Source organism: Pan troglodytes, chromosome 20 (genome assembly GCF_028858775.2).
Source record: "Pan troglodytes isolate AG18354 chromosome 20, NHGRI_mPanTro3-v2.0_pri, whole genome shotgun sequence".
Lineage (NCBI taxonomy): Eukaryota > Metazoa > Chordata > Mammalia > Primates > Hominidae > Pan > Pan troglodytes.
The window spans coordinates 7,785,445-7,812,901 of NC_072418.2; the positions used below are offsets into that span (position 1 = coordinate 7,785,445).

General features: G+C 51.4%; 1 protein-coding gene across 1 annotated transcript; it reads left to right on the forward strand.

Moving 5' to 3' along the window:
• Positions 1–17,550: 17,550 nt before the first annotated feature.
• Positions 17,551–18,976, forward strand: ZNRF4 (zinc and ring finger 4). Its single transcript, NM_001328326.1, is given in 1 exon segment — positions 17,551–18,976. A coding segment is annotated over 1 exon segment (1,263 nt). The 5' UTR covers positions 17,551–17,638; the 3' UTR covers positions 18,902–18,976.
• The last annotated feature ends 8,481 nt before the right edge of the window (positions 18,977–27,457 follow it).

The window sequence follows — 27,457 nt, forward strand, 5'->3', positions numbered from 1 at the left end:
GTCCACTGCCTCTTGTTTTGTATATTTCTTCTTTTTTCTCTCCCTTCTGTCCCCATAACCACTGGAATTGGCTTTTTTTTTTTTTTTTTTTTTTGACAGGGTCTGTCACCCAGGCTGGGGTGCAGTTGTGTGATCTCAGCTCACTGCAGCCTCAACCTTCTAGGCTCAGGTGATCCTGCCACCTCAGCTTCCCAAGTAGCTGGGACTACAGGTGAATGCCACCACAGCCGGCTAATTTTTAAATTTTTTATAGAAATAAGGTCTCGCTATGTTTCCCAGGCTGGTCTCGAACTCCTGGCTTCAAACAATCCTCCTGCCTCGGCCTCCCAAAGTTCAGAATGGGCTTTAAAACAAAAAGCCTGTGTGTGTTCTTGAAACTGGTAAGGTTGTTTTGTCTGCCTGCGTTTGTTTTTTCTTTTCTTTTTTTTCTTTTTAGACGGAGTTTTGCTCTTGTTGCCCAGGCTGGAGTGCAATGGCACGATCTCGGCTCACCGCAACCTCTGCCTCCCGGGTTCAAATGATTCTCCTGCCTCAGCCTCCCGAGTATCTGGGATTACAGGCATGCACCACCACGCCTGGCTAATTTTGTATTTTTAGTAGAGATGGGGTTTCTCCATGTTGGTCAGGCAGATCCCAACCTCAGGTGATCTGCACGCCTTGGCCCTCCAAAGTGCTGGGATTACAAATGTGAGAAAGAAACGTGCCCGGCTGCGTTTCTTTTCTCTTAACTTTCTTATTGAGGTGAAACTTGGAAACCCCAAATGCAGAAATCTCAAGTGTACAAGCCAGGTGAATTTTGACCTAAACACACAGGGGTGCTTGTCACCAGCAGCCAGATGGAGATAAAGATTTAGGGCCCCCAACTAGTGGGAAGGGAGTAAGGTGAGTCTTGTAGCAGAACAAGGAATTCTCTTTTGTTTGTTTTTGATACAGCGTCTCATTCTGTTGTTCAGCCTGGAGTACAGTGGCATGATCTCAGTTCACTGTAACCTCCACCTCCCAGGCTTAAGCGATTCTCCTGCCTCAGCCTCCCGAATAGCTGGGATTATGGGCACCTGCCACCATGCCCGGCTAATTTTTGTATTTTTAGTAGAAACAGGATTTCACCATGTTGGCCAGGCTAATCTCAAACTCCTGACCTCAGGTGATCTGCCCGCCTTGGCCTCCCAAAATGCTGGGATTACAGGCGTGAGCCACTGCACCTGGCCGGAATTCTCTCTTTGTTAGCAAGATTGATGTTGTGTTCATGCTGGATTTTTTTTTTTTTTTTTTTTGACAGGGTCTTACTCTGTCTCCCAAGCTGGAGTGCAGTGGCATGAGCTCAGCTCACTGCAACCTCCACCTCCAGGGTTCAAACGATTCTCCTGCATCAGCTTCCCAAGTAGCTGGGATTACAGGCATCCACCACCACGCCTGGCTAATTTTTGCATTTTTAGTAGAGACAGTGTTTCATCATGTTGGCCAGGCTGGTCTGGAACTCCTGACCTCAGGTCAGGATCTGCCCACCTCAGCCTCCCAAAGTGCTGGGATTACAGGCGTGAGCCACTGTGCCCGGCTCATCCCAGACTTTTTTCTTTTCTGCAACTTTTAAGTTCAGGGATACATGTGCAGGTTTGCAACATAGGTAAGCATGTGCCGCGGTAGTTTGCTGCTAGGTATTAAACCCAGCATCCATTAGCTATTCTTCCTAATGCTCTCCCTCCCTCCCTCTTCCAACAGGCCCCAGTGTGTGTTGTTCCCCTCCCTGTATCCATGTATTCTCATCATTATTCAGCTCCCACTGTTAAGTGAGAATGTGCAGTGTTTGGTTTTTTGTTCCTGCGTTAGTTTGCTGAGGATAATGGCCACCAACACCATCCATGACCATGCAAAGGACATGATCTCGTTCCTTTTTATGGCTGCATAGTATTCCATGGTGTGTGTATATGTACCACATTTTCTTAATCCAGTCTATCATTGATGGGCCATCTGGATATTTTATTTGCATTAATTTTGATTTAAAAAAAATATTGCAGTCAGCTGTGCACAGTGGCTCATGCCTATAATCCTATCATTTTGGGAGGCTGAGGCAGGAGGATCGCTTGAGCCCACAAGTTAGAGGCCAACCTGAACAACATAGCAAGACCCCATCTCTACAAAAAATGAAATAAATTAGCCAGGCATGGTGGCGCATGCCTGTGATCTCAGCTATTCAGGAAGCTGAGGTGGGAGGATCACTTGAGCCCAGGAGATGCAGCCTGCAGTGGGCCGTGGTTGTGCCACTGCACTCCAGCCTGGGCAATAGAACAAGACCCGATCTGTTTAAAAAAAAAAAAAAAAAAAGAGCGAGGCGGGTGGATCGTTTGGGGTCAGGAGTTCGAAACCAGCCTGGCCAACATGGTGAAACTCCATCTCTACTAAAAATACAAAAATTAGCCAGTCATGGTGGCACACACCAGTAATCCCAGCTACTTGGGAAGCTGAGGCAGGAGAATTGCTTGAACCCGGGAGGCCGAGGTTGCGGTTAGCCAAGATCGTGCCACTGCACTCCAGCCTGAGTGACAGAGCAAGACTCCACCAAAAAATAAATTAATTTAAAAAAATAAAGAAGAGAGAGAGAGAGAAGGAGGGAAGGGAGGGAGGGAGGGAGGGAGAGAAAAAGAAAGGAATGAAAGGAAAGAAAGAGAAGGAAGGAAGAGAAAAAGAAAGAACAAAAGAAAAGGAAAGAAAGAAAGAGAAAAAGAAGAAAGAAAGAAAGAAAGCAGAAAAAAAAGAAAAAAGAAAAGAAAAGAAAAAGGTCGGGCACAGTGGCTCAGGCCTGTAATCCCAGCACTTTGGGAGGCCAAGGCAGTGGATCACCTGAGGTCAGGAGTTTGAGACCAGCCAGAACAATATGACAAAACTCCGTCTCTACTAAAAATGCAAAAATTAGCTGAGCATGGTGGCGTGCGCCTGTAATCCCAGCTACTCAGGAGGCTGAGGCAGGAAAATTGCTTGAACTCAGGAGGTGAAGGTTGCAGTGAGCTGAGATCACACCACTGTACTCCAGCCTGGGTGACAGAGCGAGACTCCATCTCAAAAAGAAAAGAGGAGAGAAGAGAATTGAAGAAAAGACAATTGAAGAGACAAAAATTGAAGAGATGAGAATTAAGAGAAGAGAAAGAGAGAGAAGAGGAGAAGAGAAGATGCAGTCAGAGGCTATTTAGCTTGATTGCTGAGTTTTTGTTGCTGTTGTTGAGTTTTTTGGTCCTCCCTTAAAGTTTGCTCCTGAGGAGAATCCCTCCACCACCTCACCCTAGCCCTGCCCTGGGGAAGAGCATTCTAGCACCCAAAAGATCTCTCAGACCCCTGTCATGAACTGCCCCTCTCCTCCCAGGTGCATCTTCCTACTCTCCATCACCACTGTTTCCTTTGCCTATTTTTAAAACTGATGTTTTGAATCTGGCATCTTCCGCTCAGCATAGTTGCATTGGAGATTCGTCCAAGCTGGTGCGTGTCTCCATAGTCCAACCCTTTTTATTGCTGAGTCGTATTCCAGCGCCTGGGTGGACCGCAGTCTGTTTACCGAGCCCCGAGCCACCAGCGGATAGGCATTTGGGTTTGTATCCTGTGTTTGGCTGTCACGAAGAAAGCTGCTACGAACATCCTCGCACATGTCTCCGGGTGGACATATGCTTCTGTTTCTCTCGGGGAAACACCTAGCAGTGGGTGCCTGGGTCGTATGGTAGGTGTCTGTTTAACTTTTTAAGGAACTGCCAAACCGTTTCCTAGAGTGGCTGTACCATTTTGCATTCCCTCCAGCAGTGGAGGAGCGCACCCGTGAGTGCGTATTTTTGGCATTCTTTTTTTTTTTTTTTTTTTTTTTAGACGGAGTCTTGCTCTGTCGCCCAGGCTGGAGTACAGTGGCACGATCTCGGCTCACTGCAAGCTCCGCCTCCCGGGTTCACACCATTCTCCTGCCTCAGCCTCCCGAGTAGCTGAGACTACAGGCACCCGCCACCACGCCTGGCTAATTTTTTGTATTTTTTAGTACAGATGGGGTTTCATCGTGTTAACCAGGATGGTCTCGATCTCCTGACTTCGTGATCCACCCTCCTTGGCCTCCTAAAGTGCTGGGATTACAGGCATGAGCCACCGCGCCCGGCCTTTCTTGGCATTCTTGTATCTTCCCTTTGGATCAGCTTTATGGAGGTGTAATTTAAGGATACAGTTCGATGAACTTTGACAAATGTATACACCTGTGTAGCCACTACCTCCTTCCGGATGTACAACATTTTTATCACCCCAGGAAGCTCCCTCAGGACATGTATTGTTATTTTATTTATTTGTTTATTTATTTATTTATTTTGGGGATGGAGTCTTGCTCTGTCGCCCAGGCTGGAGGACAGTGGCACAGTCTCGGCTCACTGCAACCTCCACCTCCTGGGTTCAAGCGATTCTCCTGCCTCAGCCCTCTGAGTAGCTGGGATTACAGGCATGTGCCACCACATCCGGCTAATTTTTTTTGTATTTTTAATAGATACTCTGTCTGGGAGACAGAGTGAAACTCCATCTGTTGGCCAGGCTGGTTTCAAACTTCTGACCTCAAGTGATCCACCCCGCTCAGCCTCCCAAAGTGCTGGGATTACAGGCGTGAGCCACCACGCCTGGCCTGACCTTTGGATATTAATGCCTTTTATTTATGCCATTAACTATGAATATTCCCATTCTTTTTTTCTTTTCTTTTGTTTTCTTTTTTTTTTTTTTTTGAGACGGAGTCTTACTCTGGCGCCCAGGCTGGAGTGCAGTGGCGCAATCTCGGCTCACTGCAAGCTCCGCCTCCCGGATTCACACCATTCTCCTGCCTCAGCATCCCGAGTAGCTGGGACTACAGGCGCCCACCACCACGCCTGGCTAATTTTTTGTATTTTTTAGTAGAGACGGGGTTTCACCATGTTAGTCAGGATGGTCTCGATCTCCTGACCTCGTGATCTGCCTGCCTCAGCCTCCCAAAGTGCTGGGATTACAGGTGTGAGCCACGGCGCCCAGCCGAATATTCCCATCCTTGACAGCGTTTGATGGGGATGGGGATGAGTTACCCCGGGCCCTGCTGGGAGTGTTAAATAATCTATGCTGAGTGCATCTTATCAGCATCCTAAAATCTGGAACATTCTAGAGTTCTGAAATGCATCTGGCCCAAGGGTTTCAGGTGAGCTCAATTATTATTTATCGGGCCTACTGTGTGCATAAATTCTTTTTTTTTTTTTTTTTGAGACAGGGTCACTCTGTTGCCCAGGCTGGAGTGCAGTGGTGCAATCTCGGCTCACTGCAACCTCCACCTCCCAGGCTCAAGCAATTCTCATCCCTCAGCCTCCCAAGTAGCTGGAATTATAGACTTGTGCCACCATGCCCAGCTAACTTTTGTATTTTTTTTTTTAGTAGAGACGGGGTTTCACCATGTTGCCCAGGCTGGGCTTGAACTTCTGGCCTCAAGTGATCTGCCCTCTTCAGATTCCCGAAGTGCTGAGATTACAGGCATGAGCCACCACGCCCAGCCAAATTCTTCTAAGCACTGGTGATTAGAACAGACCTGGCCCTTACGGGTTCACAGTCCAGCGAGGGAAGAAGGACACAGGGCATCATGTTTACAGCACTGGGTGTTTACAGCATCAGGGCCATGATGGGGGAGTCACAGGCACGGTGGGGCCCAGAGGGAGCACCTGACTCAGACTGGGGCATCAGGGAGGCTTCCTGGAGGAAGTGATGCCTGAGCAAAGACCTGAAGGATAAGAAAGGGGTAGCGATGAGGTCAGGAGTTTGAGACCAGCCTGATCCACAAGGTGAAACCCTGTCTCTATTAAAAATACAAAAATTAGCTGGGTGTGGTGGCGGGCACCTGTAATCTCAGCTACTCAGGAGGCTGAGGAGGGAGGATCACTTGAACCTGGGAGGCAGAGGTTGTAGTGAGCTGAGATCACGCCACTGCACTCCAGCCTGGGTGACAAAGTGAGACTCCATCAGAAAGAAGGAAAAGGAGGGGAAGGGAGAGGAGAGAAGGGGAGAGGAGGGGAGGGGAGGGGCTCCAGGCAGCAAGTATAGCTTGTGCAAAGGCCCTGAGGTGCTTGGAGGGCCTGACATCTGCCCCTCGGGGCTTCAAGTTATCCTGGTAGGTGGAAGAACACAGATGTCCACATTGGCTTTGTAACCTACCTGGTGAGGCCCAGAGCCCTCCTCTGACCCCAGAGCTCGATTGAGTCTTTGCAGCCAGCGGGTATCCAGGGGGCAATCACTTATCTCGTCTCCCCTGAGGTTTGCTGGGGGCTTGACCCTGCAGCCATCAGGATCCCCTCCCTCAAACTTCACCCTCATCCTTGATGCTGGGGTGGGGGCAGGGGAGACAGGTCGGGGAGGTCTCACTCCAGACAGCCACACTCCCTGGGCCTTGGCAGCTGGCTCATCTGAGGCTGAAGAATTTGCTCTTTGAAAAAGGCTTCGGTCTGTGGAAATCTGACATCTTTGTGGATCAATTGTCCCTTTCTTCTGCTTCCCAGGCTTGAAACTCTGTTCTTTCCCTCCCCCAGTCCCCTCCATATAATTTATCAGCCATTCCAACACCTCTGCCTGCAGAGTCTATCCCAGATCCACCCACTTCTCCCCGCTCCTGTGTCTCCCTCTTGGTCCAGCCCCATCACTGCCCTCCCGGAGCAGGTGAGGCACCTCCACCCTGGCCCCTGCCACCCCCATCCCCACAGTCCTCTCTGAAGCAGCAAGAGGGCGCAGGTGAGAACCTGAATCAGGTCCCGTCCCTCCCCTGCCTATAGCCCTCCATGGCTCCCATCTTCCTCTGGGTCAAAGCCCAAGTCCTCACTGAAGCCCACAAGGCCCTGCATGACCTACCCTGTCCCTGCCCTGCCCTCCCCTCCTCCCTGTCTCCCCCTTGCTCCCTCTGCTGCAGCCACATGGGCCTCCCGGCTGTTCCTCCAATACACCAAGTGCAGTCCTACCTCAGGGCCTTTACATGGGCTGAAATGCTCTTCCCCCAGCTGCAATAACTTCGTTTACTTCTTTTCCTTCTAAAACATGTTGGCCAGGTGTGGTGGCTCATGCCTGTAATCCCAGCACTTTGGGAGGCCGAGGCAGGTGGATCACTTGAGACCAGGAGTTTGAGACCAGCCTGGCCAACATGGCAAAACCCCCGTCTCTACTAAAAACACAAAAAATTAGACGGGCGTGGTGGCATGGGCCTGTAATCCCAGCTACTCAGGAGGCTGAGGCAGGAGAATTGCTTGAACTCAGGAGGCAGGGGTTGCAGTGAGCTGAGTTTATGCCACTGTGCTCCAGCCTGGGCAACAGAGCGAGACTCCATCAAAAAAAAAAAAAAAAAAAGAAAGAAAGGAAGGAAGGAAGGAAAACATTATGTCAAGGATGTGAGTTTCAAGAAGGCAGTGACTCCAGCACCATGCCTGGCACATAGTAGGTGCTCAATAAAGATTCCTTCTACAATGGAAGGATTAGTCATGAACCCTCAGGAAAAAAAAAATAGCTTTGTGTTCCCAAGTCCTGCCTGGAAGCATTTGGCTGTGGACGCCAATAGAGATATTAGGGGGAGAAAAAAAAAAAGGGTCCAAATTTTGGTTGCCTCCTCCTGCCTTTAATTATTTTGTCGACAAGGCTCACAATTCAGTAAGTCAAGGTGGCATTTGAGAGGGACGGTTCCCTTTAGCGTAGCTGACAGCTAATTTGTGGGAAGTTTAATTACAGGCAGCATTAATTAACTGGCAGAGTGCTGGGCAAGGAAGGCAGCCATCTGTTCCTAAAAACGTGCTCCCCTCCTGGGCCTGGCTGGGAGGCCGTGAGGGGTGGGCTAGAAAGAAGACAGGGTGAAGAGGCGGGGACAGAGGAGGAGGGAGGACGGAGGACCAGGTGATGAATCACGGCCTTCTTCACACTGTCAGGGCTGAGATCTTTGGCAGCCAGCCTCCTCCAGTGGCCTCTGGGAGTGGCAGTAATAGTTTCTGGGAATCTGTCTCTCATTGGTTGTATCACGAGGAGCAGAGGGTGTGGGACAGAGGAGGTGAAGAGCCCACTATTCTTAGCCCATATTAGAGAGGGTTGGCACCTACCAAAGGAGGTTGGGAGAAGGAACTGGGACAGAGCCAGGGGTGAAGGACACACTGAGCAGTCTTGGCCTAAGAGGGACAGATCACTCTGTCCCTGTTCCACAATGAGCTCCTTCATTCTGACCATTCTTCATGGGGATGGTACAGAAATAGCAACAGCCTCTGGAGGTGGGTGCTTTTTTTTTTTCTTTTATAAAGACAGAGTCTCGCTCTGTCACCCAGGCTGGAGTGCAATGGTGCAATCATAGCTCACTACAGCCTCAACTCCCCGGGCTCAAGCAACAATCCTCTGGCCTCAGCCTCCCAAGTAGCTGGGACTACAGGTGCACGTCACCACACCCGGCTAATTGTTAAATTATTCGTAGAGATGAGGGTCTCTCTGTGTTGCCCAGGCTGGTCTCAAACTCCCGGGTTCAAGTGTTTCTCCCACCTCAGCGTCCCAAAACCGAGATTACCAAGCCGAGTTTGGGATTACAGGCACGACCCCCTGACTTACAGAGATGGGCTTTTGAAATTGAATCTTAGCTTTGTCCCTGCTGTTTGCCCTGGGGCAAGTCACTTAACCTCTCTGGGTTCAGTTTCCTCGTCTGGAAAATGGGTTAGATTAGAACAGAACCTATTGCTATTTGTCTGTCTTTTTTTTTTTTTTTTTTTTTTTTGACACAGAACTTCACTTTGTTGCCCAGGCTGGAGTGCAGTGGCACAATCTCAGCTCACTGCAACCTCCGCCTCCCGGGTTCATGCAAGTCTCATGTCTCAGCCTCCTAAGTAACTGGGATTACAGGCGCCTGCTGCCACACCCTGCTGATTTTTTGTATTTTAGTAGAGACGGGGTTTCACCATGTTGCCCAGGCTGATCTCGTACTCCTGAGCTCAGGCAGTCTGCCCATCTCAGCCTCCCAAAGTGCTAGGATTACAGGCGTGAGCCACCATGCCCGGCCTGTCATTTGTCTTTCTAGAATAATTGAGCCCAAGTATTTTCAGGCTACTGAAGAGATCTCTGTTATTACGAGAACTGTGTATGTGTATTCAAAGGTGCAAAGTGTTCAATAAGATTGAGAACTCCTGTGCCTTCTGCAACTCTGGGCCCTCGCATATGCTGTTCCTTCCACCTGGAACACCCTTCCCACCCCTGCCCAGTGGCTTCGGTTTTACTTATGAGCCTTGATGTGGAAGCCTCCTCCCTGGAAAGCCTTCCTGGGCCCTCCAGGCTGGGGCAAGTGCCTCTCTGGTTGCCCGCAGGATCTGCGTGTCCTCCATCACAGCCCTAATCACCCTGCCCCCGCCTGGTCACACTCCGACTTCCCCACTGGACTGGAAGCCCCAGGCAGGCAGGGACTGGGTGCCCAGCACAGGCCTGAAGAAGTAGGTAGTCAGCGCTTGTGTGGACAAACAGCGAGAGCTATGACCCATACATTGCAAGGTAGAGGCCAGTGGAATTCCAAGTCAGAGCCGTTTAAAAATGGGCCAGGCCAGGTGCAGTGGCTCACACCTGTAATTCCAGCACTTTGGGAGGCCGAGGCAGGAGGAACACTTGAGGTTAGGAGTTCAAGACCAGCCTGGCCAAGATGGTGAAACCCTGTCTCTACTAAATACACAAAAAATTAGCCGGGCAAGATGGCGGGTGCCTGTAATCCCAGCTACTTGGGAGGCTGAGGCAAGAGAATCACTTGAACCTGGGAGGTGGAGGTTGTAGTGAGCCGAGATGGCGCCACTGCACTCCAGCCTGGGTGACAGAGCGAGACTCTGTGTCAAAAAAGAAAAAAAAAAGATAGAACTGCTGTTCTTGAACATTTCAAGCCAAGCCACTAGGAGGGACCCCTCAGAGCTCTGATATCCTCACACAGTCAGGGCAGTCCTGGGGTCGGGGAGTCCTCAGAAATAAGTTCAAATCCTGGCTCTACCACTGCTCTGCTGTGCAACCTTGGCAAGTCGCTTTCCCTCTCTGGGCTCGGTTTTCTCAGCTGTCATTCCGATGTGCCTCGTTTCTGGTCCCTCCACATCTCAGCCGAGGGCTCTGCCTCCAGAACTGGCCCACTTTCACCCCTCCACGCCCACCCATCGGCTCCTGCCTGGATCAAGACCGTCACTTCCTCCCTCTCCACACCTCTCCACCCGTCACTGTCCGCATCAAACGAAGCCTTTAAAAGCATTAATCAGCTCCCGGTGGCAAAAGGCTTGAACTGCCACTTCACCAAAGAAGACACACAGATGGCAAAAAAAAAAAAAAAAAAAAAAAAGCACGTGCAAAGATGCTCAATGCCATTAGTCATTGGAGAAATGCAAATCCAAACCACAGTGAGATATCACTTCACACTTGCTAAAATGGCTAAAATTCTTTCAGCTGACAATACCAAGAGCGGGTGAGGATGGCGAGCATCCGAAGCTCTCCTACGCTGCCCATGGGAAGGCAAAACGGTGCAACCCCTTAACTCCTTATGAAGTTAGACATACATGCACCAAACCCCCCACAGCAATCCCACTCCAGGGAACTCCCCCAAGAGAGATGGAAACACACGTCCGTGCAAAAACCCGTACCTGGCAGTTTCTAATAGCTCTATTCCTAATCTCCCCAAACTGGAAGCGATCCAGCAGGTGTGTTTGCATAAACAAAGCAGGTCACCTCCACGCAGCGGAGTGCTATTCGGCAGTCATAAGGAAACAGCACCCGAGACACGCAACAACGTGGGTGATACTCAAATGCATTCTGCAGAGCGAAAGACGCCAGACACAAAAGGCCGCCCGCTGTATGCTCCCATTTATAATGATGTTCTGGAAATTGCTCTGGGAACCCCCGGGTGTGTCTTCTCCTCCAGGAAAAGGCTAGGGGCAGAGACTAGGGTGTGTGTGTGTTTGTTGAGGGGGGCGGGGGGAGGTGGAGGTGGGAGTTGGTTGGGACGGAGTCTTGCTCTGTTGCCCAGGCTTGAGTGCAGTGGCGTGATCTCGGCTCACTGCAACCTCCGTCTCCTGGGTTCAAGCGATTCTCCTGCCTCAGCCTCCCGAGTAGCTGGGATTACAGGCACCTGCCACCACGCCCAGCTAATTTTTGTATTTTTAGTAGAGTGGGGTTTCACCATATTGGCCAGGCTGGTCTTGAACTCCTGACCTCAGGTGATCCACCTGCCTTGACCTCCCAGAGTGCTGGGAGTACAGGCATGAGCCACCACGCCCAGCCTGTTTTTTGTTTGTTGAGACAGGGTCTTGCTCTGTTGCCCAGGCTGGAGTGCAATGGTGTGATTGTGGCTCACTGCAGCCTCAACCTTCTGGGCTCAAGCAGTCCTCCTGCCTCAGCCTCTCAGGTAGCTATGACCACAGGTGCACACCACCATGCCTGGTTTTTTGTTGTTGTTGTTTTTGTTTTGTTTTGTTTTGTTTTTGTTTTGTTTTTGTAGAGACGGGTCTCACCATGTTGCCCGGGCTGGTTTCAAACTCCTGGACTCAAGCGATCCTCCCACCTCAGCCTCTCAAAGTGCTGGGGTTACAGGCGTGAGCCACCATGCCTGGCCAAGACAGGTTTTGTCCACTGAAGCATTCCTGGTAGAGGACAAAGGGACATAAGGAAACATTTTAGGGAGATGGGACTGTTCTGTATCTTGATAGTGGTGGGGTTACGTGCTCGTGCATTTGTCAAAACTCGTAGACCTGTAGACTAAACATTAATGACCACTTCTCCTCTGCTCCCAGACACAGTCTCCTCTGGCTACACTGCCGTCTTTGACGTTTCCTGCCTGAGGACCTCTGCATTTGCTGTTCCCTCTGCGTGGAATGCTGTTCCCCACATCTCCCTTCATGTCTTTCTGTGGTTGAATCTTTCCAATCTATTTTTTTTTTTTTTTTTTGAGTTGGAGTTTTGCTCTGTCGCCAGGCTGGAGTGCAATGGCGCAATCTCAGCTCACTGCAACCTCCACCCACCTCTCAGGTTCAAGCGATTCTTCTGCCTCAGCCTCCCAAGTAGCTGAGAACACAGGTACATGCCACCATATCTGGCTAATTTTTTGTATTTTTAGTAGAGACGGGGTTTCACCATATTAGCCAGGCAGGTCTCGAACTCCTGACCTCGTGATCCACCCACCTCGGCCTCCCAAAGTGCTGGGATTACAGGCGTGAGCCATCACGCCTGGCCAAATCATTCCCATCTTTTAGGTCTCTGCACATATGTCACCTCCTCAGGGAGGCCCTCCCTGATCACTTCTAACTAAATTCACCACCCCCCTCCATAACCTGCTATTCCATCACCCTGTTCCACTAAAAAACAAAAACAAAAACAAAAAAATTGCAATTCATTAGATAATAAACTCCCTGAGAGTGGGGTCTCTCTTGGTCACAGCAGTGTCCCCAGCACAGCACTAGCGGAGAGCAGGTGCTCATTAAATATGGATCAAGAGGCAGGAGTTTGAGATCAGCCTGGGCAACATGACAAAACCCACTACAAAAATTAGCCAGGCATAGTGGTGCATGCCTGTAATCCCAGCTGATTAGGAGGCTGAGGTAGGAGAATCGCTTGAACCCGGGAGGTGGAGGTTGTGGTGAGCCGAGACTGCGCCACTGCACTCCAGGCTGGGCAACAGAGCAAGACCTTGTCTCAAAAAAAAAAAAAAAAAAAAAGAGACAGTCGAGTGAAAGAGCAAAGCACACAGGGCTCTGTGAACCCGGGTTTGAATTCAGGCTTGGCCCCTGGTATGCTGTGTGGCTTCAGGTAAATCGTATCACCTCTCTGTTCCTCATCTGGAAGGTGGAATTAACATGTCTCTCTTGCAGGAGTGTGGGGAGGTTTAATCCAGCAGGCACCAGCCCTGAGCTCCCTGAGTCCTCCTGTGGGCAAAAGCCCCAGTCCTCATTTGCAGATGCCCTGGAACCTACCTAGCCTCGCCCAGCCAGGGTGCAGCCTCAGGGAATGCTTGCTGAATGGCAGAATAGACAAATCAGTGACAACACAAGCAAATGCCTTTTCCTGGTAATTAAGTTAACTTGGTAATTAAGTCCTCAAACATCCCAGCCCTCCCTCATCTTAGCCCTAAGGACTTATTTTGCAATTCTCCAAAATGCTCAGAATCAACTGCACTGCCCGTCCCTTCGCGCGGACTGTGAACCAGGCATCGCCTGGTGTGCTCTTTCCCCCAACTTCCACTTTTCTTGCCAAGTTCCTACTTGTCCTTCAAGTCCACTTGAAATCTCCCCTCCTCCAGGAAGCCTGCCCTGAACCCCATTATCTGGGCTCCCTCAGCCCTGGCTGTCTGGGTCCATCTCTTACCCAAGCCTGGGGCTCCTTGAGGGCTGGGCAGGGGCTGGAGAACTCTTGGAGTCCGCAGTGTTTCCCAGTGCAGATGTGGGCACCCAGTGGGGAACCCCAAATACTCAGTGAGTGCATTCATGGGGCCAGGGTTCAAATCCCAGCTCAGTCACTTTGCGGCTTTGTAGTCCTAGTGAGTCTGGTCCCCTGTCACAGACTCAGTTTCCCCCCTCTGGAAGATGGGGTGTCCACAGGAACCTGGCCCTGGATGCAGGGGGTCAGCGGAGTTTCCCGCAAGGCACGGTCACACGCTGCAGGCTGCATTGCTCAGTGGCAGTGCTGGTGGCTCCTGCCATCCCCGAGTGCCCCCCTCCTCTGGGGCTCAGTTTCCCCATTTGGCCACACTCCCCCTTAGACAAACACAGACGGGGCGCCACCTGGCTGGGCAGGAGGGGGCCTCGGCAGCTTCTCACAAAGAACAGCAGCCAAGGTGGGGGCTGGCAGGGCTGGCACAGGCCGGCCTCGTTAAGCTGCCAGTCCTTGGCACCACTCTGCTTTCGTGGAGGCGTCTGGAGAAGGGCCCAGGCCTGGCTGTTGGGGGACTGAGGAAGCTGGGATGAAGCTGAGACCCTTTTTCAGAGGGGGCAGGCCCTGAGTGATGGCAAGGAGTTCTATGTTCACTTATTAAGCATCTACTGGATGCCAGACCAGGCTACTCAGGCAGGGCGTTTGCCCGTGCTGTTCTAGCTGCCAGGATCGCGTTTCCTGTTCATAGCACTATCCACTGCTCATTCTGATCTCAGTCTAGAAGACACCACCTCCAGGAAGCCTTCTAGATTCTCTAGAATAAGCCAGGTGCGGCTGGGCACGGTGGCTCATGCCTGTAATCCCAGCACTTTGGGAGGCCGATGCGGGCGGATCACGAGGTCAGGAGATCGAGACCATCCTGGCTAATGCAGTGAAACCCCGTCTCTACTAAAAATACAAAAAATTAGCCGGGCATGGTGGTGGGCGCCTGTAGTCCCAGCTACTCGGGAGGCTGAGGCAGGAGAATGCTGTGAACCTGGGAGGCAGAGCTTGCAGGGAGCTGAGATGGCGCCACTGCACTCCAACCTGGGCCACACAGCAAGACTCCGTCTCAAAAAAAAAAAAAAAAAAAAAAAAGAATAAGCCAGGTGCCTCCCTTTGGGTTGGCACGGTGCCTGAGTTTTCCCCATCACAGTTTGATCACTCAATATTTTATTTTTAGAGGTGGGGTCTTGCTCTGTGGCCCACTGCTGGAGTGCCACGGCATGATCAGAGCTCACTGCAGCCTCAAACTCCCAGGCTCAAGCGATGTTTCTGCTTCAGCCTCCCGAGTAGCTGTGATCACCTAATATTATAACTGGGCTGTGGGCAGGTCACTTAGGCCATCAACAAATGCAAACAGAGCACTTCGTATGTGGTAGGCACTATGCTTAGCACCGTCCATGCTCAGCGAACCCCGCAGTGCAGGTGCTGATGCTGCCTCCTCTTTACAGAAGGGGCAACTGAGGCTCACAGTGGCTGAATGGTGGAGTGAAGCCACATGGCCTGGAGTCTGGTGCACAGAAGGGCCCGGGAAAAGCTCATTTCCATCCCCAGGGACAGTGAGCTCACTCACCACTGAAGGAGGCCTAAGCTGGAGGTGTGGGGATTCATTCATTCAACAAATATGTATTGGGCAGCCATTGAAGGCCAGGTTACTCAAGTGTGTCCGAGTGACAGGTGGTGTTGGACGCCTCCAACATCTGTTGTCTTGTCCTCCATAGTAATAGAAGCCCTGGTTTTCAGCTGCACAGTTGGTCATTCAGAATAAAGACTACATTTCCCAGCAAGCTTTCTGCCAGGCATGGCCACGTGACTAATTCTGGCCAATGCAGTGTGAGCAGAAGTGGTGCCTGGGATTTCCAAGAAGTGTCCTTAAAGGGACAGGGTGAGCTCTTCCTCACTCTTTCCTCCTCATTGCCTGGGAGGCAGATGTGATGGCTGGAGCTTACGCACCTGCCTTGTCCCACAAGGAGGAGGCCACTTACTGAGGATATGGTGGATGGAAGGAGTCTGGGCTGCAGGCACCCCAGCATCTCCATGCCATCCCAGGACTGACTACTCACATTCCACATTCAGAAGCAAATCAGCCCTGTACACCTACACCGCTGTGGTTGGGTCTTGCTTACCACAGCCAACCCGAGCCTGACCGCTACATTTGTCCCTCTCTGCTTCTGTTTTTCCACTCTTGCCTCCTCTCATGCCTGCTGGACTGAAAAACCTGCCTCTGCTTGGTAGCACTGGGCTGCAAGGGCCATCCACAGTGGCCAAGGCAGTGGCCTCTAGATAGTGTGGCCTCCGTCTGTGGCAGTAGACAGAGCAGGGGCAGGAGTGCCACCAGGGGCCGGGCATGGTGGCTCACAAATGTAACCCCAGCACTTTGGGAGGCTGAGACTGGCAGATCACTTTAGGTCAGGAGTTCGAGACAAGCTTGGGCAACCTAGCAAAACCCCGTCTCTATTAAGATACAAAAATTAGCCGGGCATGGCAGCATGTGCTCGTGGCCTCAACTGATCTGCCTGCCTCGGGCTCCTAGAGTGCTAGGATTACGGACATGAGCCACCGTGCCCGGCCTTTTCTCCCTTTCTTAGAAGGAAAAGATCTGCAAAGATCTTATTTCCAAATAAGGTCCATTCACAGGGGTTGGTCAGAACCAGGGGTTAGGGGTTCAACATCTCTATCTGGGGCCCACCCGCTACCTGGTATAAGAGATTTGTGTGGGAGGTGATCTCAGAAGCTGTGGGAGGGGAGAGAAGTGGGTGGGGAAGGGAAGGAGACAGTAGCGGGCTCATTGACAAGACAGTACTGGGTTCATTGACTTATGGAGCTCATTCGACTGGGGACCTCTAGGAGATATGGTAGAACATACTTCGATTTGTCCCATAAGAGGGACGAGGGAGTGGGGGCATTTATCTACCACTTCCCATCTGTCACTGGCTGAGGGCTGCTCTGAGAGGTATTAGGCCAACACAGAAAACCTAAGGACTAAGTAGTCAGCCTGGCAAAGTGAAGTTGAGGAGCAAGAATTCTGTTCCAGGCAGAGGGAACAGCATTTGCAAAATTCTAGAGGTGAACAAAGCAAGATGCCTCTGGGACATTGCAAATCATCCAGGCTTCAGAGATCGGCAGGCGCCCAACCACAGGGGTGCATGTAGGCCACAGAGAAGAGTGTGGGCTTTATCTGGAGGGCAATGGGGAGCCATGGGAGAGTTTAGAGCATGGGAAAGACTATGTTACAGGTCTGGAAGCTGAGGCCCAGAGAGGCTAAGGAATTTAGCTGATGTCATACAGCTTATGAATGGCAGAGACAGAAATCCGACTTGAGTGGGCTGCAGACAGATTGAGGGTGTGAAATTTGGGGGATGGGGACTGGGGAGGAGGTGAGGCTGATGCCCAGGGCTGAAGCTCAGGCAGGGGGCACAGTTGGAGACCCAGCTGGAGAGGCAATGCTATAGGGAGAGAGAATGAAGCTGGTGCAAGCCTGGAGGCCAACCTGGAGGTGCGGACTTGGGACCACTGACCCCCACCAGCCCCACCCTGACCCTGGCACTTCACTCTCCCTCCAAATCAAGTCCAGGTGGGCTCTGAGGATATATGGACTCAGACCTGAGTCCGGATAAAAGAGCCAGCTACGGAGAGAAAGGGCTTTCCAGGCAGGAGGCCCAGCCCATGCAAAGGCCCTGGGGCAGGATCCTGCCTGGTGTGTTGGAGGAACAGCAAGGAGATCTGTGTGGCTGGAGCAGAGTGAGGGATGGTGACAGGGGGTCAGGAATTTGGGTTTTAAGCACTGATCTCAGTGTAGGGGGGCATGGCTTGAACAAGTCTGGGTCACTCTTGGAGTCTCAGACAAGGGTAACATTGAACCTTCTACAGTGTGTTGCTAGGAACCTCCAGAAGCTGATGCTGGTAGAGTCTTAGCACAGTGAGGGCTGAATCTGCACTGCTGGGGGCCAGCAGCCCTTTTGAGGCATCCCTGGGCCTCCCTGGGTCCAAAGATTCCCTGAGCCTTCAAGAAGTTATCTCAAAGCTTGCCCGGGTACCGGCAAATCACAGACCTAGGAATGATCCATTGGCCACAGGCCCAGGCAGCTGGCAGCTCCTGGGACAGAATGTACCAGGGTGATGTCACAGAAGCTGGGGGCATCTAGAACCCTGGCGACTCCTGGTCTCCATGTCATCTGCCAGAAAGGCTACCTGCGCCAGCACCTCCTGAGACCGGCCTTCAAAGACACGATGCGTGCTGCTCTGCCGTCTGGAGCACTTAATGCCTAGAGCCAGCAGGGTTACAGTGGCCGCGTCACTGCCTCTGAGCCACGCGGTCATTCCAACTCAACTGCCCTCGCGTCCTGGCCACAGGCCCCCTGGGAGACCCCGGAGGTGCCCAAAGGCCTCATGCCTGCCGCCTCCAGTGGGACCTAGCAGCACACAGCCTGCGAAGCGGGTGACCATGGGGTGGCCACGGCCGGGCCGAGCCCTGGTGGCAGTCAAAGCCTTGCTGGTCTTGTCGCTGCTCCAGGTGCCCGCGCAGGCGGTGGTACGGGCCATGCTGGAAGACAACTCGAGCTCGGTGGACTTTGCGGATCTGCCGGCGCTGTTCGGCGTCCCCCTGGCCCCCAAGGGCATACGGGGCTACCTGATGGAGGTCAAGCCAGCCAACGCGTGCCATCCCATCGAGGCCCCGCGACTGGGCAACCGCTCTCTGGGCGCCATCGCGCTGATCCGCCGCTACAACTGCACCTTCGACCTCAAGGTGCTGAACGCCCAGCGCGCCGGCTTCAAGGCGGCCATCATTCACAACGTCCACTCCGACGGCCTCGTGAGCATGACCCACGTCTACGAGGACTTGAGGGGCCAGATCGCCATCCCCTCGGTGTTCGTGAGCGAGGCCGCCTCACAGGACCCGCGGGTCATCCCGGGCTGCGACAAGTCGGCCCACGTGCCGCTCCTGCCCGACGACCCGCCGTGCCACGGCCTGGACTGTCACCCCGTGCTGACCGTGTCCTGGGTGCTGGGCTGTACCCTGGCCCTGGTCGTATCAGCCTTCTTCGTCCTGAACCGCCTGTGGCTCTGGGCCCAGGCCTGCTGCAGCCACAGACGGCCGGTGAAGACGTCTACCTGCCAGAAGGCCCAGGTCGGCACCTTCACGTGGCACAACGACCTGTGTGCCATCTGCCTGGATGAGTACAAGGAGGGCGACCAACTCAAGATCCTGCCCTGCTCCCACACCTACCACCGCAAATGCATTGACCCCTGGTTCTCCCAAGCCCCCCGGCGCTCCTGCCCCGTGTGCAAACAGTCGGTGGCCGCCACAGAAGACAGCTTTGACTCCACCACCGACAGCTTCAGGGACGAGGACCCCTCCCTACCGGGCCACCGGCCCCGCATCTGGGCCATTCAAGTCCAGCTACGCTCCCGGAGGCTGGAGCTGCTGGGCCGCGCCAGTCCCCGCTGCCACTGCAGCACCACGTCCCTGGAGGTAGAGGTTACCACTGTCTCCTCAGCCCCTCCTGAGGCCCCTGGTCAGTAAAGATCTAGGGCAGGGAGGGGGGTGCAATGAGGAATGTTTCTGGTCTGAAAAGAATAAAGTGGGTTTGAAAGCGGATTCTCAGCCTCGCTGCTGTTGGGTCACCCGCCTCTGACTGGGGTTGGGGGACACCCATCCCCATCAAGCCTAAGGCCAATGCCCATTTCTGCGGGCGGGTGAGCGAGGGGTGGTGAGGGCTGGGGGGCCTTTTTGGGGCGGCTGTGACCGTGGTGCCGGAGTGGCTTTGAGACGGGGCATCTGTGCTTTGGTTCCAGTCCCGGGCACACGGGTCGCTCATCCTGGATGGCCTTATTCTTCATTCACATTTTTTCTTTTAAAATAAACGTTTTATTTTGGAACTGGTTTAGATTTCCAGAAAAGTTGCAAAGGTGCCATAGAGTTCTCCAACCCCTTTTACTCTGTTTCCTCTTATGTCTCATGGGATCCCAGGTGTGATGGGATGGGAGGCCGAGGTGGGAGGTTTGCTCAAGGTTAGAGGTTTGAGACCAGCCTGGGCAACATAACAAGACCCCACCTCTACAAAAAAATTTTTTTAGGCCGGGCGTAGTGGCTCACGCCTGTAATCCCAGCACTTTAAGAAGCCAAGGCGGGCGGATCATGAGGTCAGGAGATCAAGACCATCCTGGCCAACATGGTGAAACCCTGTCTCTACTAAAAACTACAAAAATGAGCTGGGCGTGGTGGTGCGTGCCTGTAGTCCCAACTGCTCGCTACTCAGGAGGCTGAGGCAGAATTGCTTGAACCCAGGAGGTGGAGGTTGCAGTGAGTTGAGATCACGCCACTGCACTCCAGCCTAGCGACAGTGAGGCTCCGTCTCAAAAAAGAAAAAAAAATTCATTAGCCAAGTGTGGTGATACATGCCTGTAGTTCCAGCTACTTGGGAGGCTGAGGTGGGAGGATTGCTGGAGCCTGGGAGGTGAGCTATGATCACACCACTGCACTTCAGCTCGGACAACAGAGTGAGACCCTGTCTCAAAAAAAAAAAAAAAAAATGCAAGGAGGCAAGGGAGTTTTCTGGGCAGTGAGGGGGCTGTTTGACCATGCTCCAACGAGAAATAGCTACTAGGTGAGGTCATAGGAGCAAAAGGGTCAAGGTCGCCTCTGAGACATTCCCTGGAACAGTGTGAATGTGAGAGTCACGTGCAAGATTCCGACTGAAGCCCAAGCAACCTCCAGAGAGCGCCCACTCTGTGCCAGACACGGTTCCAGGCACACAGTCACAGCAGTGAACAAAACAGGGGAAAGTCCCTGCTCTCCAAGGACTGCTATTCCAGGGTGGGGGATAGATACAAAGTATATAATTAAATAAATGAGCAGGGAGATGTCAGCAGGAGATAAATCTTGGGGCTAAAACACAAGGGGGTCATGAGATGGAGAGAGCTTGGCGGGTGGTCAGGGAGGTCAGGGAGGAAACATTAGAACTGAGACTCAGGGCCGGGCACAGTGGCTCACGCCTGCACTCCCAGCACTTTGGGAGTCTGAGGTTAGCAAATCGCTTGAGTCTAGGAGTTCCAGACCAGCCTGGGCAACATAGTGAAACTCCATCTCTCCAAAAAATACAAAAATTAGCGGGGTATGGTGGTGCACACCTATAGTCCCAGCTACTCAGGAGGCTGAGACAGGAGGATCACTTGAGCCCAGGAGCTCAAAGCTGCAGTGAGCTATGATTGCACCACTGCACTCCAACCTGGGTGACAGAGTGAGACCCTGTCTCAACAAAAACAAAAACAAAACAAAAAAAAACACAAACTGAGACTGAAAGGGGGGGAAGGAGGCGTTGGTGCAGGAAGGATATTCCAGGCAGAGTGTACAGCCCATGCAAAGGCCCTGCGACAGGACTGCACATGACATGTTGGAGGAACAGCCAGAAGCCCATATGGCAGCAGCAGAGTGAGTCAGAGGGGAGAGGGAGGAGCGTGGGAAGGGGATAGGGCAGGTCGTGCAGGCCCTCGTAGAGCTTAGTAAGAAACAGATTTTGGGCCAGGTGTGGTGGCTCATGCCTGTAATCCCAGTACTTTGGGAGGCCGAGGCAGGCAGATCACGAGGTCAGGAGATCAGGATTATCCTGGCCAACATGGTGAAACCCCATCTGTATTAAAAATACAAAAAATTAGCCAGGCGTGGTAGCATGCACCTGTAACCCCGGCTACTCGGGAGGCGGAGGCAGGAGAATCGCTTGAACCTGGGAGGCGGAGGTTGCAGTGAGCTGAGATCGCGCCACTGCACTCCAGCCTGGGGACACAGAGACACTCCGTCTCAAAAAAAAAAAAAGAAAAAAGAAACGGATTTGTTCTAGGGTGCTGACTAAAACCACTGGAGGGTCTGGGATCAGTGGCTCATGCCTGTAATCCCAGCACTTTGGGAGGCCGAGGTGGGTGGATCACCTGAGGTCAGGAGTTCAAGACCAGCCTGGTCAACATGGCGACACCCCATTTCTACTAAAAATACAAACATTAGCTAGGCATGGTAGTGCGTGCCTGTAATCCCAGCTACTTGGGAGGCTGAGGCAGAGAATCACTTGAATCTGGGAGGCAGAAGTTACAGTGAGCCAAGATCACGCCACTGCACTCCAGCCTGGGTGACCGAGGGAGACTCTGTCTCAGTAAAACAAAGGAAAGAAAAGAAAAGAAAAGAAGAGACACAGAGACAAAGACACAAGGAAGACAGCCACGTGACAACGAAGGTAGAGATTGGAATGATGCAGCCACAAACTTGTTACCTCCTCTTTTTATGAAGACACCAGTCATACTGGATTAGGGTCCATCTTAATGACCTCATCTTAACTTGATTACGTCTGCAAAGATCCTATTTCCAAATACGGTCGCATTCCCAGATATCAGAGGTCAGGACTTCAACATATTTTTTGAGAGGATGCAATTCAACCCATAACATAGGGGTGAGAGGGAAGGAGGCCCAGCTTTGGGGAATTGCCAGACCTGGATTTGAAGCTGGCTTTGCTGTTTCTGGCTTTCTTTGAGATGATGGGCATGGCCATTTCTCTCTCTGATCTCTACTTTATGGATATGGAAAATGGACATCCTAACAGCACGTACCTCATATTGTTCCTGGGAGATTTTAAAGAGGTACTTCATGCAAATACAATTTTTTTTTTTTTTTTTTTTGAGACTGAGCCTCGTCGCCCAGGGTGGAGTGCAGTGGCATGATCTTGGCTCACTGCAACCTCCACCTCCCAAGTTCAAGTGATTCTTCTGCCTCAGCCTCCCAAGTAGCTGGGATTACAGGCATGTACCACCACACCTGGTTAATTTTTGTGTTTTTGGTAGAGACGTGGTTTCACCATATTTGCTAGGCTGGTCTCGAACTCCTGACCTCAAGTGATCCTCCCGCCATGGCCTCCAAAAATGCGAGGATTACAGGTGTGAGCCACTGCGCCCAGCCGGCAAATACAAAATTTAATGTGCTTCCTCCACCTCTTTGATTGCCACAGTGCTGGGTCTCACTTCCACACCTTTGCACAGGCAGTTTTCTCTGCCCAGAGTGCCCTCCACATGCCTCGCTCAGCCTAGCTCAACATTACCATTCCTTCAGTCCCTTGCACACATCTACAAAAAGGATCCCAAATACGAGAGTCAAGAGTCCTGGGTTTAGGCCAGGCACGGTGGCTCACACCTGTAATCCTAGCACTTTGGGAAGCCACGGCAGGAAGATTTCTTGAGCCCAGGAGTTCAAGACCAGCCTGGGCAACATAGCGAGATCCCATCTCTACAAATACATTTTTAAAAATTAGCCAGGCCTGGTAGTGCCTGACTGTAGTCCCAGCCACTTGGGAGGCTGAGGCAGGAGGATCACCTGAGCCCAGGAGGTCAAGGCTGCAGTGAGCTATGATCACACCACTGCATTCCAGCTTAGCTTGGGTGACACAGACAATCTCAAAAAAAAAAAATTTCCTAGGTTCAAATTCCCAGCCCTGCTACTTACTGTGAAGCCCCCTGAGAATGCCACTACCCCCTCAGAGTCTTGACTTGCTCCTCTGTAAATGAGGATAACAGTGCTAGCTACCTATGGCAGACATGTATTTGGGGCCAGCAGCATAGTGCAGCTGTGGGAAACTACCTGTCTTCCATTCTGAGTACACGTGGCTGCAAGGAGTGGGGAGAAGAGACCTTCTTCCAGATTCTGGGTAGTCACATGACCCAGGCCTAGCCAATGAAAGGATTGCACCCTCTAAGCCACAGTGATTGGTTCAGGATGGGACATGTGATCCAAGCTGGGCCAATGAGAGCCAGCCCTGGGATTTGTCCAAGAAGGATCAAAAAGAAGACTCTTCTGGAGAGGCACTGGTGCACGTCTGTAATCCCAGCACTTTGGGAGGCCGAGGTGGCTGGAACACTTGACATCAGGAGTCCAAGACCAGGCTGGGCAACATGGTGAAACCCTCATCTCTACTAAAAATACAAAAATTAGCTGGGCGTGGTGGTGGACGCCTGTAATCCCAGCTACCTAGGAGGCTAAGGCAAGATAATCACTTCAACCCAGGAGGTGGAGGTTGCAGTGAGCCGAGGTGCCCATCACTTACTTCTCCTCTGCATTAGTTCATTCTCACGCTGCTATGAAGAAATACCTGAGACTGGGTAATTTATAAAGGAAAGAGGTTTAATTGACTCACAGTTCTGCATGGCTGGGGAGGCCTCAGGAAACTTATAATCATGGCAGAAGGGGAAACAAACATGTCCTTCTTCACATGGTGGCAGGAGAGAGAAGTGAAGAGGAGGAAGCTCCTTATAAAACCAGCTGATCTCATGAGAACTCACTCACTCTCACAAGAACAGCATGGGGGAAATGCCCCCATGATCTAATCACATCCTACGAGGTCCCTTGCCCAACATGTGGGGATTACAATTCAGATTACAATTCAAGATGAGATTTGGGTGGGGACACAGAGCCAGCCAGACCATATCACCCCCTCAGCATCTCAGCTTCCTCAGCTGTCAAATGACAGTGACTCAAGGCAGAGACCACATACGTTTTCTGCACACAGTTGCTCATGAGCCCTCCTATCACCATTTGAGCTTGGGGGATGTGATGTTCCCTGTTTCTCCCAGGAGGAAGCTGGCATACAGACAGGGGACCACCCCTGCCCAAGTGCCACAGCTAAGGAGAAGCTGCACCAGGCCTCAGCATCCGCCCTTCCCCATGCCCGGCTCCCCAAACCTCCTGCCTCACTGGCTGTGTCCCAGCTTGGCCCCTGCCAGGCCAGATGTCCGGCTGCAAATTAAACAGACTTGCTGTCCGAAATCAGACTGCTTCTTTTGTCTTTTCTCCTGTCCTGCTCCAAGGTCTCAGGTTTTATGCCAGGATAGTTAAACTCTCAGAGACAGAAAACATTGCTGGGAAGGAAGATCTGTCTGTACAGGGTGATATGTCTTGGGTTGTCACACGCTACACTGCCTTGTCCAGCAGCCCACATTCTGCCTGGGGCTCCTGGTGACTGGGGGTTGGAAGAAGAGAGAGAAACCCATGGGTGGAACACATTGGTGGGGATCAGACATTATTGCACTGTACCTTTTCATGGACAGGCAGAGAAATGTAGCCCAGAGAGAGGCGGGCCCAGCGCATGCTCACCCAGTGTGTTGGGGCCAAAGACAAGATTCAAATTCATGTCACCTGACTCCGGTGGGCTGGCATTTCCCTAAGTCTTGTCTGGGTAGCTCATGAGTCAACAAATAATTGGTGTGGCCAGGCCAATTGAGTGAGACCCAGCATGGTGTCTCACTCCTGTAATCCCAGCACTTTGGGAGGCTGAGGCAAGAGGATCACTTGAGCCCAGAAGTTTGAGACCAGCCTGGGCAACATATCTAGACTGTGTCTCTAGCAAAAAAAAAAACAAACAAAAAAATTAACCAGGTGTGGTGGTGCATGCCTGTAGTACAAGCTACTTGGGAGGCTGAGATGGGAGGGTCACTTGAGCCCAGGAGTTCGAGGCTGCAGTGAGCTGAGATTGTGCCACTGCACTCCAGCCTGAGCAACAGAATGAGAACCTATCTCAAAAACACCACCACCAAAAAAAAAACCCAAAAAACAAAAATAAAAGCCAGACACACAGCCTTGGAGACCTGTCCTCGCACACCACTCCACTCCCACTACTCCCACACTCTGCACTGGGTTTAGATTTTCTTCACTGGGGTGTTTTGCTGATCAGCTTTTAATTTTACTATAGTGAAATCGATCAATTCGTTTTCTTTTAGGGTTCTTGCTCCCTGTGTCCAAAGAAACCTTTGCCTACCCTGAAGCCACAAAAATATTGTTTTTATTCTCCTCTAAAATTTTTGTAATTCAAGCTTTCATGTTTCATCTATGATGCATCTTGAATTGATTTTTGTGTATGGTGTGAGGTAAGGGTTAGGGTTCTTTATTTCCCCACACAGGTAGCCAGTTGTTCCAGAGGCTTTTGTTGAAAATACTTGCCTTTTGTCATTGGATCATCTAAAAGCAAATGACCATGTATGTATATGTTGTGGGGGGGGGGGATGTCTTTTTCTGTGTTGTCTATTCTGTTTCATGGATCTATTTTTAAATCCTTATGCCAATACCCTTGCCTTGTTTACTGTAGCTTTATTAGACATAGACTTCCTTTCTTCTTTTCCTTCTCCTTCTTTCTTCTTCTTCTTCTTCTTCTTCTTCCTCTTCCTCTTATTCTTCTTCCTCTTCTTCTTCTCTAGACGGAGTCTTGCTCTGTTGCCCAGGCCAGAGTGCAATGACACAATCACAGCTCACTGCAACCTTGACCTCCTGGGCTCAAGTGATCCTCCCACCTCAGCCTCCCAAGTAGCTGGGACTACAAGCATGTGCCAAAACGACTGGATAATTTATTTATTTCTTGTAGTGATGGGATCTTGCTATGTTGCCCAGACTGGTCTCAAACTCCTGGCCTCAAGCAATCCTCCTGCCTCGACCTCCCAAATTGCTGGGATTGCAGGCATGAGCCACTGTGCCCAGCCTGGACATAGATTTCAAAGAGCAAGATCCATGTGGTATCAGCTCCATATACAGGCTTCCAGCAGGACCAAGGGAGCTGTTGGGAGATGGAAGCACTGGTGTTTTCTCCAGGGATTCATCCATGGATGAGCATTCCTCTAAAGTAGCATCTCATAGCATCTTTGCTCCTAGAACACACTTCATTCTTGAGCTGACACCCAATCATACTTCCTGAGCACCTGGGATTTGTTGATTGGTGGCATCTCATTTGTTTATTCATCACAAATTTGCTAAGCACCTTCTACGTGCCAGAGCCTGTGTTGGGCACTGGGACAAAAAACTGACCACAACAAACCCAGCCCCCACTTTCACGAATTCTGTCCAGTGGAGGAGGCAAATATTGAACTATGTTTGAACAACTGAACAAGAATATTTCAAACAGTGGTGAGTCCCAGGAGAGAAATAAGAAGGAGATAAGATAAAGTATGTGAGAGGCAGGATCAATCGAAGGATGCTAGAATTACTGGGTGAAAGTTGAGGGAGAAAGAGGATATTTGCCCAGTCTCAAAGTAACTCTCTCATGATATTTATTCACTGGAAAAGAATAAAGATAACTTTCTGGGGGGAAATCTAGCTGGTACCACCTTAGCCAAGGGATCAAAATTAATGCCCCCAGCAACAAGACACATTGACAGTGTGTGCCTCCTGATCTGATGTTCTGAGGGGACCACAGCACCATCTCAGTGGGATCTGGGCAGAAATGCAGAATCTCCATCTAATCATGATTAGACACTAGAAAAGCCTGAATTGAGTGACCTTCTGTAAAACACCTGGCCAGTGCTCTTCAAAAGAGTCAAGGTTGACTGGGCATGGTGGCTCATGCCTGTAATCCTAGCACTTTCGGAGGCCAAGGCAGGAGGATTGCTTGAGACCAAGAGTTGGAGGCCAGCCTGGGCAACATAGTGAGACACCATCTCTACAAAAAAAATTAAAATTAGCTGGGCGTGGCCGGGCGCGGTGGCTCACACTTGTAATCCCAGCACTTTGGGAGGCCAAGGCGGGTGGATCACGAGTTCAGGAGATCGAGACCATCCTGGCTAACATGGTGAAACTCTGTCTCTACTAAAAAAACACAAAAAAGTTAGCCGGGTGTGGTGGCATGCACCTGTAGCCCCAGCTACTCTGGAGGCTGAGGCAGGAGAATGGCTTGAACCTGGGAGGCGGAGATTGCAGTGAGCTGAGATTGCACCACTGCACTCCAGCCCAGGTGACAGAGCGAGACTCTGTCTCAACAAAAAATTAATTAATTAATTAATTAAATAAAATTAGCTGGGTGTGGTGGTCCATGCTTGTAGACCCAGCTACTCGGGAGGCTGAGGCCGGAGGATCACTTGAAGCCAGAAGTTGGAGGCTGCAGTGAGTTATGATTACACCACTGCACTCCAGCCTGGGCAACAGAGCGAGACCCTATCTCTAACAAAAAGAGAGAGAGAAGGAGTCAGTGGCCAGCAGACAGGGTGGTTGGGAACATCCTGTGTGAGTAGGAGGAATTTAAATTGAAGCGTGGAGAGTAAGGAGACAGGATGGGAGAAGATCGGAGTT